The 15,606-nt window shown below is 34.0% G+C and overlaps 1 protein-coding gene across 3 annotated transcripts in view; it reads right to left on the reverse strand.

Moving 5' to 3' along the window:
- The window catches only part of PTPN4 (protein tyrosine phosphatase non-receptor type 4), a 106,833-nt gene that overhangs the window by 40,805 nt on the left and 50,422 nt on the right, over window positions 1-15,606 (reverse strand). For 2 of the 3 annotated variants that reach the window (XM_032190172.1, XM_032190173.1), the window contains exons 4-12: window positions 15,152-15,194; window positions 14,977-15,055; window positions 11,378-11,422; window positions 11,082-11,134; window positions 8,718-8,838; window positions 7,579-7,666; window positions 6,563-6,604; window positions 6,090-6,178; window positions 1,502-1,565 (exon numbers count right to left, since the gene is read on the reverse strand). In XM_032190172.1, the coding sequence (XP_032046063.1) occupies window positions 1,502-1,565; window positions 6,090-6,178; window positions 6,563-6,604; window positions 7,579-7,666; window positions 8,718-8,838; window positions 11,082-11,134; window positions 11,378-11,422; window positions 14,977-15,055; window positions 15,152-15,194 (624 nt within the window). The remainder of the gene's footprint in view (window positions 1-1,501; window positions 1,566-6,089; window positions 6,179-6,562; window positions 6,605-7,578; window positions 7,667-8,717; window positions 8,839-11,081; window positions 11,135-11,377; window positions 11,423-14,976; window positions 15,056-15,151; window positions 15,195-15,606) is intronic. The other variant, XM_032190175.1, reaches the window with a different exon arrangement.

The raw sequence follows: 15,606 nt of genomic DNA on the forward strand, positions 1-15,606 counted from the left end.
TGACATTAGTTGCATATACCAACCCCATTCTGGTGCAAGTAGCAATATGCAGGGTATTAAAAAGCAACAGAAAGTACAAGATATGGAAGTTATCTTTATATTGCTTCCAATTATATGCAGAATTTTTTACATATTAAAGTTATATATCAAAACATGATTTGATCATTGGGCTGCCAGAAATCAGTTTGCCTTTGGGAACTTGCCTGTAGCTCCTCTCTGGTATTAAAAAAATCCTGTGTCACCATGATGAAATACTCCCCTTCCCCTTTCTGCATCATTACCATTTTTCTGCCTATATCAAGAGATACTTCCATTTATTTAATGTAATAGCCAAAGTTCACTTCTTTCCACACAATTTCTCCAAAACGCTTGTTTAATTCCCTCTAACTCCTGTTCCCATACTTCTGGGCTGATAGCTACTCCTGCTGCTCCAAGCACAAGTGTCAAACTTTTCCTGGCAGCTAATGTACGGCGTGTCTGTATTTAGGCAGTTCCATCTGTGAAGAACTTCAAACTCCCAGGACTCCTTCTAAAGGATCTCCTTTTACTCAGTTCAACTCCTGGTTTCAATGCTCTTGCTGGTCACAAGCCATTGGCCTGTTCTGATGTAACAGCTGTTTCCTCCTTCCCTTTTCGTTGTTTAACCATATTGCCTCTGAATCTGGAACAGTCCTATAACATTGAGGGATGCATTTCTCCCTAGAACCTCTTTTTTTATCCAGTTAGCAACTCTGCACTTTAGGTCTTCAAATCTTTTCAGCTGTAAGTAAGAACTGTACAAAACCTTCTAACTAATCTGATGAGTTAATCACATAGCCATATTTTTAATTAATTTTTCCCCCAGTGATATGTCTGTAAGGCTTTAGATTCTTATCTCTTGGAGGCATGCACCAATCCATTTCTTGCCAAATTAAATGCTCAATGGTCCTGTGGTGCTTCATATGGTAGCAAACAAACTCCACAAGTAGAAAAACATACATATTTTTCATATAAAGCTTCAATTTTCTTCTAACAAATAGAGAATTATGCAGAAAACAATTACCATATGTAATTTTAAACTGCAAAGACATTCTTCTCTTGCATTTAAATGTAAGTAATAAAGCCGACTTGTATTACTGAATCAGAATAATACAAATCAGCATGTTTTAATCAAACACTTACAAGCAGATATACAAGTGAAGCAGCATTAAGTATTGCCTTTAATTCTAACTTGCTTTCTTCTGAAATTTAAATATAGTATTGATTTACTTTCAACCTTTGCATTATATAAGCAATCATTATTCCCTGCATACAAATGTAAAACTAAGTATTTGGGCAAACCAAATGAAACAAGTCTTATAAAACATCGTAATGGCCCATTTGACAACTAAAATAACCAGGAATTGGATGAAAATGGAGTTCTAATTGTAGTTAAAGGCAAGAACCAACACAGTATCAAATACAGACAGTATTGAGAAATTTCATTGCTCATTTTCGAGACCAAATTTAAAACAGTACTCACCAATTCCTTCCTAAGTTGAATAAAAAACTGCTTGCACTTGAAAGAAATTTTTACAATCTTCAACCTAAATGAAAAATAAAACCAGAATGTTTAAACACTTAATGTACTGCATCATGGTTAAAGGCTTAAAAATACCTACTGAAAATATACTTTCTAGAGGACAGATTTCATTTCATTACCATGAAATTTCTATAGACAGAAATAAGAGATTAAAGATTATATAAAATAACTTGTATTATTTGAAATTAGTAAGCCATATATCTGAATTACCTATCAAATTTACTTATTTCTATCCTAAATGTAAGGCAGTTGCCCAATTTTGTATTTTCCCAGCTCCTAAACCCAAAGAGCTATTCTATCCTCAAGTCATCCCAATCTGAAATCCTCTTTTTTGAGACCTCTTTTGTTATACTTTAGAATTAAAAACAAAAATCATACACACAACCTATCAACTCCATCTGATTCCTGAAAGACATTATTTCTCTATGTTCTTCCTCATCTCAAGATATAACCAGAAATTGTTAAACAGTAAAATATTTGGGACAAGATATAAGCATGAAGATAAGGAAAAAAGGCAAACAAAAAGGGAAACAAAAACAGCAAAAAAGCCCACCACACCGTAAACAGGAAAAGCCATTTAAAATATCGCATCACAGGAAAAATCAGCCTACAGATATTTTCATCTTGTAGATTGTCTATAAACATGTGAGATGCTGACAATAATTCCAGACAATTTTGGATGGTCAGTATAGAGCTAATTATGCTAAATGGTAAAAGGCAAGTCATATTTCCACCATAACCTAATTATATACTTTAAAAAAAAACAATACGTGGATTGTGCAGATATATTGCACATTATATATATATAAAAAATATAAATTTTCTTAACATAGCCAAATGGAGACATTTTTCTCCAGCACATTATTCACAGCAGGAACCAAATGTGGATGTCCTAATCTGTAGAGAGAAACTCTCTCAACAATAATATAAAGGAGGTATATGGTTATTCGCCTTTAAATTATGCTTGCATCTGTTTTTTTCTTTCCTAATTGTGCTATTAGGAAAAAAAGTTATAACTTTGTCCTGTGATTTTTTTTTTCTTGGCAGAGTGGTTGTTGCTGTTTTTTAATTATTAATAGAACATTGCTATTGGAACTTGTCATGATCTGTAAAAGGGGCTACCACTTATCTATTGAAATCAAACAATTTCATTGGCAATGCAGCAATTTTCTTAGCAACTATGACAAACAAGATCCTAAATTTGGTACAGGTCCTAAATTTGCTGAATGGGATAGCCACTAGTCATAGCATTCCAACTGTGAAAATACATAAAGACGTTAACTACTACCTAAATAGTCTAATATAACCAAAAGCATGTTACGATCAATTTTCTAAAATTTTGGGGTACGATACAATTTCAGGAACATTTTAATACACATCTTTTTCAAAAACTGAACTGTGCATGCTTTACAGCAGATCAGATTTGCTTAGCATGCTAACAGACTGAAAAGAAATGCAAATTATTCTACCATCATTTACTCTTTTTTCCTCTTCTGCTAAGAAAATGACTTCCTCTGATCACTCACAGAAAATGAAAAGGTGAAAGCTACACTCCTCCCCCTCTCCCCCCCCCCCCCCTTTTTTTTTTTTTTTTTTTACCCTACTCCATAATTCAAACAGAGTGAGCTCAGCTGGCTGTTAAGCCTGAAACCACTAGGAAGAGACTCAGAATTGTAACATTTACCGATAAGGTCTAACTCAATCCCTAAGAGACACCTGAACTCAGAACTCCAGTAGGCAAAATCCCTTGGAGGTTGTCTTGCAGTGAATGGGAACTGAGGAAGGAGGTCACCCTTCACGGACAATCTCGATGCAGAACAACTCTGATGTGCTAGAGTACAAGCAGGCACGGGAGGAGGCCAGCTTGGCTGGATGAGGAACTTCAAACACAAAAGGGAAGTATACAGAAGGTGGCAGCAGGTTCAGACTACCAAGGAAGAACACAGAAGTGTTCCCTAGGCATTCAGGGATATAACAAGGAAGGCCAAAGCTCAACTGGAGTTGAAAGTGGCAATGTTCAAAAGGGAAAGCTTTCCAGGGAAGCATTCAGTAAGAGAGAGACAAAGGGAAGTGCATCTCCACTGTACAGCAGGTATCTAGTAACAAATGACAGGCTAAGGCAGGTACTGAACACTTTCCTCCTTTGGTCTTCAAGGAGATCTGCTCCCTGGATTCCCAGCTCTCTGTACCTGGTAGCATGGTTTGGGAAAAAGAGGAACTACCCACAATACAAGAAAATCAACTTAGGATAGACTAAATAAAAGGCAGTCTCCTTGATTTTGTCTTATACTTGCCTAGTCTCCCTCCTCTCTTCTCCCCACAATCCCTGCTTATAAAGATTGTATTACGTAATTTAGACACAGTATTAAATTGAGTGGACCTTTGGAAAGGTAAGAGGCATATTACTGAGCCATACTGTAAGAACTGACATTGCAGACCTTTACTCATAGCAAAAGAAAGCCTATGGTAGGATGAAACCGTGTATGTGCACACAAGTGGGGGGCAGGGTGTATTTTTTTTCCCCAATTTATTTTTCTTTTGTAAAGACCAATTATGTTGGTACTACAGCCTTCCCAGGAAGAAATTAATAACCCTGATGTCAGCTGATATGGCTGAATACAAAGAAGAACTGTTTAGGTAATTACACACACACAAACCACACTAAGAATTTAGATCAGCATCCCCAGCATGCAAACGATATGAAACAGTTCACAGAAACCTCTAGCTTCCAGTAGGGACTTGCAGCTTAATTATGATTTACATTGTACATACTCAGTAATTTACTAGCATGCTGTATAGAACCTATTTCTACTGTTACTGTTTCCCTCCCCAAAAAACAGCAGTAAAAGCAGCCTGGATTAAAAACATCCTGATTATTACAACACTGCATTTATAAAGCAGCCTTAACCCAGAAATACCCCTAACACTTCAGAGCTCTTGGAAATGAAGGGTTTCTTTCTTAGAACAAGTTGCTATTATAAAGGTAGGTCTGACTATCACAGTAGTTCCAGACTTAACATTGCAAGATCCAGTTTTCATTTACCAGACTAACCATGGAGACTGAAAATGTAAACGCTGTGTTTGCCTCAGGCTTACTTTTCTTTAAATGCTTAGAGGCAACATGTTTACTGTGTTCAATTATATCTGTCTGTGGAGAATACTTTTGTCCATAGCTCGTTGTGTTTATCTGCTAAAATTTGATCATTCACACTGCTTCTGAACACAGTAAACCCCAAATTAAATAACATCCTACAACAAAACTTGAGATTAAGCTTAACACTGAAAACCCAAGTGTCTCAGAAGTTCAGTGGGTTGAAGAAAAGATGTCATTATCATTTTGAATGTCTGCAAGAAAGCTTACTAAGTGAAAATAAGTCACTGACTGCAGGTAATGGATCTTACCATACACTAAGAGGAAACAACAATCAAACAAGAATTTCAGGTGCCCATATCAGCTGGAATTCAGAGAAAAGCTTTTCCAGTTTCAGCTGGGGTAATCAATTTAATCTGTTTATATGAAGATGAACTTCAGAAAATTCCAATGCTATATTGCCTAAGAACACAGATCACCAGCAAATGAAAATGTGAAATGTTTTCTAATACGAAAAGCACTTGTGCCTGGTAAACTCATGTCTATTACAATGATTTTATATGGCTGACAGCCCACTCAGATCTTGATTATAGTATATACAGGGAAGTATGTAGTGAGAAGGACTGTAAGAGCAAATTAAAGCAGGCAAAGGAAGCTAAGGGGAAGTTACTTCTTAGGGATGCAAAAAAAGGCTTTGGGGAAGCTGACAAACTTGGGTGAAGCACTAGTGTGATGTAACAAAATAGGATTTCGCTTCGATCTTTCCCCTTCTGAGATGAATAAGTAAAAACAAGATCCCAATTCAAGAGACTGATGATCTCACCATGTTAACTTGTTTACTGAGGGTAATTCCATGCTTACATAACAGAACAGCTTTACAATCTATTTTACTTCAGAGAAGTGACAGCCTTTTCTTCAATAAATGCACTTTTTTGAACTTTATTGTGAAAATGGCTATCTGTGGATGAAGGGAAAACAGTATCTCTGAATGCTACTCTTCAGTTATCCTCAAATAATATATCTAAGCTAAATTTAATACATGAAGCATAATTAAATTATATGTGATGAAACAGATCACAGCAATCACTTTTCAGGTTAAGATTTGTAAATTTAGTGTTCCCTTGAAAGAATAACCTAGAATAAAGTTGACATTACCATAACACTGGCTATACAGTTGATTAAACAAAGTATGCTTACAAACTCATAAACAAGTATTAAAATTAATTATATTTAGCACCACAATCACTTAACAGCACAGCATGCAGAACAGGACAAAAACCCATCATAAATTACCCATTGCACAGCATGAGGTAAATCATTTCACCTTGAGATATTATAATTAAGTTTCAGTCTTCTTTAGAGCATGTGACACTGACAGTGGTAAAAATATGTTTTGAAATACCAAACAAAAGCACTAGTTTAAACAGTTATCCTTACCATGGAAAGGTGTTAATTCGTACTCTGTTCTTAAAAATTAGTATTCCACCTGACATCACTCCAATCATTATTTCATTGTTGCTCTGATCCTTCAAAAGAGAAAAGAGACAATGGTTTGAAAAACAATATAAACATCTTTGAAATCTCATATATATTCATTCTCATCTCTCTCCCTCTAAACACAAAAAACACAATAGCAAAATAGAACTTGATTTACATGGAAGGAAACGTGTTTTAGTAAGATGAGTAGGAATTACATTATTCCCTCCTAATTCGAACAAGCCCGTTTGTTTGCTCTAAGCCCTTTATAAACTACCACAGAATTTTAATTTTCTAAGTTAGATCTTCCATCTTCCTCCAACGTTGAAGAAACAACAATATAGAGTATTTTAGCAGCTTATTATGAATAAGAGCGCTAATAGACTGGCTTGGCGTTTGCTATACTAAAAGCAACCAGCGACTTAAATTCCTACCTGAAAGGAAATTGCAATCTCAGAACACAGAGAGGAGAGATTCTAAAACAAATAATATTGTAAGCATATTTAAACAGCACATTTTCCCTCAAATATTTATGCACTCTAATCAAATGCCTGCTACAGGTCTCTCAACACAGGTGCAAAAATAGGAAGATAGAGACAGTAGTGAAGTGCAGTACTTATCACATTCTGCTGCATACTTCTCTAACATTAGAGAGAGTGAGACAAGAATATTTAAAAAAGAGCTGTCTTATTTACTAAAAACGATTACATTCAGTCTTTGGAGAAATGGTAGCACTGTAATGGCAGGTTCTTTCAAGACCTCAAGCTACCTGCTTTACCAGATAAAACTATTTCACTGTACTTATTACGAAGAAGTAAGCTACTAGGTTTCCACATACACTCAATTATTCTTCATGACCAGACTTTTCATTTAAAAGCCTTGGTTTCAAATGTATATCCTTCATAATTTTAACCTCTATTTCATTTTTGAATTTACAGCGGAAGGATAGGTAGCGATTTGTTTTCACATTACACTTCACATTATATACGTTACGCACTACATATCACATCAAATTATAGTACATTCACCTTACGTAATAGATCACATTATATACAGATAATGATCCGTAGCTCAGTTCTAATCTGAACCAAATAAAATATACTTAAAAGATGACAGATCCTTAAATATCAAAAGCACGTTTCAACAAGTACATTTTTCTTTTTCACCAGTAACCAACCAAACTGGCATTCAGGTTGAACCTCAATAACACACACAAACTAAGCCCAAATTAAAGCAAACAAGTAATCACTGAATAGTTTAGGTTGGAAAACACTTTTAAGATCATAGTGGCTGCTGAAATTGCTAAATTGCATTTAAGCAGATTATAATATAATTTCATTTTTTTCTCCTGAAAACAGAAGCCAGGAAGACTCACTAAAATACACATATTTCCACATAAATATCCAAGGAATCCACTTTTACATTACAACACTAGCTGATCCAAACTTACCCTTGCATAGTGCAATTCAACTCCATAAAGTTCTAAGGTACGCGCTGTATTGAGATAATTGAACTCTGCTTCTGCAGGAGACAGCCCTCTGAAAGAAAGAAGCTAAATAAGAAACATTCAAATATACCCCCCACATCAGGCTCTTTATTGAGCTCAAATACAAAATATGCATCAGCTTTACTAGTTCTTCCCCCACCCTGAATTCTCAATTTCCTTTCTCACCATAAGCAGACTGCAATCCAAGAATTTTAACTGGTGCTTCCAGTGTCTTGAAAAGAGACTGCAACACACTGTCTGCAAATGCACTTTTTTTTTTTTTAATTTTATTTTATTTCTAATGCATTGTATTGTTTAAATGTCTGTGAAGCTCTGGAATCTGGAAATTACTTTTGCAATTCCGTATTTTGCATTGATAATAGCAATCTCTCTGTAACACTCACCTTCAAACTTTAAATTATCATCAACCCACTTGAATTTTATTTACTCTACTTAACTGGATTTGCTAAGCCATTAACTGAAATGTAAAACAACATTCAGTAGTTTTTAAACTATAGCTTATCTTTTGTTAAATTTTACTGTAAGAACAAAGTGTCTCAGTTCTAAAATGCCAAGGAGCTATCAATGAAAGAAATACTGTTGAACATTACACATTGAGAAAAATGTATTTTCCATTGCTTCATTGCCTTTTCCTCTTTAGGAAAAAGTCAAGGAATTGCGAACAGGAAAGACCAGACATTGGAGAAAAGGACTTGTTTTTTACTTCTGAAGTGACTCTAATGTACTGGTAAGAGCACCATGAAAACAAGGCCTTTATGCATTCTCAAGAACTGAACAACACTTTTAAAGTAACTGTATCCTGCTAAGTTAATATCTTATGTAATACACACACAATTTTCAGTGCACCTTTACCATGTTCATTTACTCACTAATATTCCCTCTTATTCTAACAGATGCGTTCCATCTCTGCAGAGCATCAATGGTACTTATTATACAGACATTCTACAAAAAATATCACATTCACATAGAGATTTTTTTAACAGAAACCTTTAAGACAAAATACTCAGTTTTTATGTAATAGCACAGCACCAGCAGTCAGGATTTGACCAAGTCAGTCAATATCTTCTGCTGTAAATCCTTACATGTGCTGCTGATGTAATTTTGCTATTTCTTTTTCAAAGTCTTGAGGCTGGCTAGGGATGAAAGAATAGTCTGAGAGGTAGCCTGGCAAGTTTTCTGAATGGTTGTAGTCTCCCAGCTCGGCTAAAATATTAAAAAGAGAGGTTATTGTTTATCAGTGATGTACTTGGCATTGTGCAATGCCCCCAAATTCACACAAGTCTGCTCCCACATACTTTATGTTCTACAGCAAATTAAAATATATTAGACATTTTAGCTCCCCTTTTCCCTTTGAATAGAGTCACATTCTCATTGAGTGCTGTGGAAATCATTCAAAAAGAGCTCTGAGTGGGTGTTTACGCAGGAAGTTTATGCAGTGTTTAATTTCTAATGCACAAATTAAATTCATAAATGCTCTCATAACGATGAGTATCAAATAATACACTTCAAGGTATCGCAGGTACTAGCTTTTTTTTTTTTTTTTTTTTTTTTTTCCTTTTTTTAACCTTTGCTTATTTTGATATGATTGTGTTTTGTTTTGTTTTTTAAACATTGCAACTGCAATTTCTTCACTTTGGAAGCTCTGCTAAAACAACTACACCAAGATATATTCAGAAGCATTAGAAAAAAATTTTTTGTACAATTGTATGTGTACAGAAAAAGTATGCATACATACACCTACAGTGTTTATTGGAAACTACTAAAAAGTGTATTTACATAATTTCTAACACTTCCTTAAAAGCATAAGTAAATCAAAATCACATTTACTGTCAGAATAAATTAAAAAAAAAAACACACAACACACAACTTGCTAAAACTACAGACTTCGAGGTTTGTTTTTTTTTTTTTTTTTTTTTTTTTTTTTTAACTGTAAACCAAAAATAAATCCAGCTGTAAGTGTCTGCAATCCATCTAACAGATTTACAGTAATAAGTAACATAACATGTGAAAACTGGAAAGTTCACAGCAACCTAGCATGGTGTGGGGTCCTGGGAAGGCCTACTGATGATTTGTGGGGTATGGAAAAACTGACGATGGGAGGGATGAAGGAGATGAGCGAGAGGATAAGCAAGGGAAGCAAAGGCAGGAAAGTAGTCTGGGGCATTTGCATTACCAGAGACTGATCCTATTAAAAATGATTTCAAAACTGGAAAATGTGACCAGGCTTTGTAACCAAGTGCAATTCTTACTAAAATACACTACAAGTGTATTTTATATAATAATATATATTTTGCAAGGGCGGCTAAGGTCTATGGCTGCTGTTTACAAATAAAGAATTCTAAGACCTAAACCCAAAGAGAGTTTAGTAACAGACATGCACAGAAAACCATTAGACAGAGATCTGAACACTGCAAAGCTTAAGGACAGCAAGATCTTGCCATGTAAATGTTAACTACAATGCATACCCGCTACTACTACATTATTTTAAAAAGAAACATTTTTTTCTTAGAAGATTAAAACATTATAAACTTTTCATAGTGTCTGCTTCATTATCAAAATCTTTTCTAAGGCAAAATGCTAAGGTGTGACTTCTGTTTTTCTGATAGCATTTACACTACGTATTTTTTCTAGCAGCTGCAGTTTGGTGTTTCGTGAAAGAGAAATTGCTCTGCTGATTGATCTGGAAAAAGGCAAGCAACTTTTCACCACTTATCAAAACTACGCATAATATTTTACATTAACATTACCATGTATTTTTTTCCCTGAAAAGATCACCATGGACTATTTCTCTGATATGTAAGAAGTACAAAATGTAAATATAACACAGGAATACACATGGATATATGAGGCCTGCATATAAAACAGATTCTGACAATCACAATTTCCAAGAACTAAGGGTTGAATATCTTAGATTCCTTCCATTGAACAGTTTAGGTTTTATGGAAGGAAAACGACAATCTCAGTCTTCTAGACATAATTACCCACTGATGGGTAGTTAAAACTGGTAACACAGGTGTTGAACTATTTGGCCAGATATAAGCAGAACTTACTTCAACCTCATTTGGAGGTTCACTTTACAGCATAAAACGTGCAAGTGTCTAAATACTGCTTTAGTATGACTCAAAAACATATACATGTATATCAAATCACACTTCAGAATGCAGACAAATGCAATGGATTTGTTTTTTGTTTGTTTGTTTGTTTTTAACTGCATGGGTTTAAAGAAGGAAAACAGAGAGCTATTAGTATTTCTCTCTAATGCAGCAGAATCTTCTGGGGGAGAAAAATCAACGAGATAGATTTCTTTAATAATGAGAAACATTATGTTATGTCCACAAATATGATGATATACAAACTACATTCTTTAGAAACTAAACTATCCAGTGCTACATTTTTTTTTACATATCTCAGTACTTACATATATACGAATACTTCATTATACTTACATTGAACAGCATAGGAAGCCAGAAGAGCAGCAGTATTATATGGACAGGGCAATCTGTTTTGTTTTTAGAAGAAAACCAAATGAAATTACGTACTTCATATGAAACAGTTATTTTGAAAAGCCTAATCTTTCATAATCTATCAATGCACAAGCTGGACAGGTAACTATCATAAATGCTTCTATTTGCATAAATGTTATTTTTAAACATTTTTTATTTTTGCCTATATAATTTATGATTAACTTAACAATGTTTTGTCAAAGTTTCATGCTATATTTAACATAACAAAAATGTCTTACCTTCCAGTAAGAATGTCCTGTTTAATTTGCAAAAAATACTGGTACCTTATTAAAAAACAGAACAGAAATTAAAAATCATTTAGTTTTTCATTAGTTTAGTGCATTTTGTTTCCAGTTACCACAAAGCTAAACCTTTACACTTTGCAGGCTATTTCTTAAACTCTTACAGGAAAGAAATTAAACTGTGATTAGTAATATACTACAACTTTGTAAATTAAACTCTTTACAGGCTAGTAGTTACTGTATAATGATATTACGTGTATTTCACCAGTATATTGACAAATTCACGTTTTACCCATTTTATTTGATGGTACCTCGGTTCAGTTTAAAATAAAAAAAAGAAAAAAGAGCCTTCATGATGACTAAGTGTAACAATAGAACAATTCAGCATGCAAGCCAAAAGTCAAAGATGGCATCTATATACACTGCTAACTTAATAAGAATGATTTATACTCCAGGTGGATAAAAAGAGTTAGCTTATTCTCATCAAATATTTGACATTACTTGGTTTTCATTTAGACTAAACTAATTAGTCTCAGTATTTTGGCATCACATTCTTAAATAACAGTTGTGGATTTTATTATGTTAAAAGCCTTCTAAAAGTCTTTTGACTTCCCTTGAACTTCTGTTCTGAAGGTTTTTTTTGTTTTTTAATTATGATGTGAGAAAAGCTCGTTTTAGAAGTTGTTCTACTCTTCACATGCACACTCTTTCAAGTAAGGAAGGAGATGGGAACAGCAAAAGGAGCAGACTAACACTTTAAACTAAGGACTACTTTCAACCAAATGTTAGCAGCAGAAACTCTGTAACATAAAAACAAAACAAAAAAATAAGAAACCTGAACCTTCCCAGTGAGTGGAAAATTTTAACATCGTTCCTGTCTTCTTATAAATTTGTTAAGTTTTGGAACATCCTACATCATTATTACATAAACTAGCCATTTTCCTTTTGTAGTTCTGCTTTGGAAGTACTGTCAGCCACACTTGTTCATCATAAACATTCAACAATTATGTATCAAAAATACTCGCTTTAAGTCTGACTAAAACCAAACATTAAATATTTTCCAATATTAACTTGCACTAAGAAGTTCAAAACAATATATATAACTATTATATATCATATGATTTCTCATAATTGTTTAGACTAAGATTCAGCGTAGTCTTCAGAAACTGGTTACCACTTCGAAAACTTTCACAAACATTTACAAATACATACAGAAATCAAGTCATTTACAAGCTAAATTTAGTGAAAGGTAAAACATTTCACATTTGAAATAGTATCAGGAAAATACTTGCAAACTGATAAGCAAAGATGTTAGCTCCTGTATGCTCAACTCCTACAAAACCTTCTAGAGGATCCTGGACCTCAAGGAATGGCAACAAGCTTTGTTTCTGGTATTAATCCTAAGAAGTTAAAACTGAGACACTAAACAGGCTTTAGAGAACTCAAAATACTTTCTCACTTTGCATCTTAGAATGCACATTGATTAAAAAAAAAAAAAAAAAGAAACAGATGAAGCAAATTTATTCACCTATTAAAGAAATGTAAATCAATACTTCCCACTGTTAACATTCATGGCTGTAAAAACATGGAAAAATTCTGCACGTGCAGATGTATTTTTTATTCTTTACTTTTTGTAAAAGGCATTATTAGAAATATGCCATGGTACTTAATGGACCTGATGATTAACGAATACTAATCAGAGTTCATTTTCCATCCACTGTTTTCAGTGAACAGTGAAATTAATTGCTTGTTAGCTAACCACCCCAGTTCAAACACTGGTGTCTTGCATAGTATTAAGCAAAATGGGAAATCAATAGAAGCTGTATTAATGTAGATCTGAAAATCTGTACAACAAATTCAGCTAAACCAATTAAGAAGGCTTTGATTGCATTACAATGTTTTCATCTTCCTTAAATATAGGGAAAAGGATAAGACAGAATTATTGTTAACTGGAGTCATTGTTAATAAAGAGGCTGTCCTGTGATGAGCAGAACTAACGAAGCTTCATCTCCTACCAATGTAAGTTCTTAAAGCTAAACCCTCCAACACAAGCTGAGCTCCCACTGACCCTTTTCTGACCTGAGGCATTCATAACCTGCCTCCCCCTCACAAATTCTCAGAGGTCTAATTTAAAGATATGAGCCTGCACTGAACCTTTCCAATCTATTTGTATTGCCTCACGTTAGCTCATTCTTCTTCTTATTTTTTTCCATGAAATTTATAAAAACTGAGTACTTTTTGAAAAGTCTCATCGTGAATGGAAACTCAAAAGCACACACTTTGTTTCTTTCCTTTTCTGGTGGCTTTTTTTCATTTGTTTTGTTTTTGTTGGTTGGTTTTGTTTTAAGAGGGGAAATGCTGATTACATGAAAGGACCACATGTCAGTGACAAGGCATCCTAATTTCACTACAAAAACCCCATGGATAATGGCATTCTCTTTATAATAATTCCAAATATAAATGAGTTTTCTCAGGGGCAATTAGGCCTATTAGCTAAAAAGGCAGAGCTGACCCAGATACGGCAATCCTACATTACTTCTTACCTAAATGGCTGCTGTATTTATAGCAGCACTGTATTTACAGCATAACATTTATGTAAACAGTTGTGTTTTTTCTTTACTGTTTGCTTGATATAGATAAGCATTTGCTGTTTTTTCATTTCCTTAGTAATATTTTATATTGCCCTTCAATCCAAATTACATATTTTTCATTACTCTAATATAGTATATTGCAAAATTCTCTGAGTAAATATTTCAGTAAAACGAAGACTAATCTGGGGCTCATTTTTGTAAATTCTGACTACATAGATGTGTACAAATTTTTGTTAAAAATTTGACAAATCCAACGTTATAAACAAATATGGAGCCAAATTTTCACAGTTTCAGTGCTTAGGTTTCTAAAGCTATCTTTAATAATTTAGATATTGAACAGGGCTGACCTGTTTTCAGAATGGCTGACATCCAAAAATTGCAATCTGTCAAATCACACCACTTATGTAGAAGAGTAGAACTAATACTGAAAACATGAGGCATTTCTTCAGGAGCTATCTGCAACTCAAAAACCTCCTAACTGGATTCACACTGAGCATTTTCTTCAGCAAACTTCAACACATTGCTAGCAAAATGAGCTCACATCATTCAAGCTAAGACTACAAATATATGAACACAGATGAACTTATTAGTGCCAGGCAGAAAACTGGAAAAAAAAATGCAGAAAGCTCAGGATTTTTTTAATCATAAAGGAGAACATAATTAAGGATAAAATTAAATTTTGCTCACTGATAAATTGCAGGATTAAGTTTTTCCCTTCTTTTATTTTCTCTTTCCTGTTCCTACTTTATAGTATTTTCTTTATGCAGTTACTTAATTTTGCATATATATTTGTAAATTTATTCATAGAGGTTTTTTGTTATGTTGATTTGGTGCAACTGCATAGTTCCTGCCTGTAATTATCAGGCAAAAAATAGAAGCCTGCATATACTACACACAAAAAATGCTACAAGAAAATTTACGTGTTATACCTTTAAAAAAAAAAGTTTTCCCCTTAGACATAAACCTTCTAGAAAAATATGTCATTGATGAATTAACTAGACCTACCTTGTATATTCTTCTTGGAGCTTGTTTGGATCACTTACAAAAAACTTAACTCTCAAGTTCAAACTGTGAGGAGATCCTCCTATGGTCAAGGAAAGTATTTCTAATTAATCAAGGCACCTTGGAAAAACATCATTATAATGATGTATGAATTGTCCAAATACATATACGTACTCACTTTTTAATTGTTTCCTGATAGGTTTGTTTGGATCCAACCACCTCTGGAAAGAGATAAATTATAACACTAATTTTAGAGAAACAAAAAAGCACGAATTATAGCCGTGTACATGTATATCAAGAACCATTGTAATTTTGTTACTTTTTATTTGATCCTTTACCAAAACATCCTATTGGCATACAAAGTATTACCATAGACTCTGGAAGGACACCAACATTATCACGAGCAGTTGCTGGTCTTCTCTACCTGAGATTGATCTCTGCTGTCCAGGTATCTGTCTGTTATAGTATTAGGACAACTACAACATGGTTATTGTCACCTGTACCTGACAGAGGTTAGAACTCAGGGTGTGTTTAACCATCTTTAGCAATTCTTTAAACTGATTATCTCAGGTAAACTAACTGTGGCAGTGAAAAGCAAAGGCTAATTTACTGTCCTCGGAAGTTAATTTGCTT

This window comes from Aythya fuligula, chromosome 6 (assembly GCF_009819795.1).
Source record: "Aythya fuligula isolate bAytFul2 chromosome 6, bAytFul2.pri, whole genome shotgun sequence".
NCBI lineage: Eukaryota > Metazoa > Chordata > Aves > Anseriformes > Anatidae > Aythya > Aythya fuligula.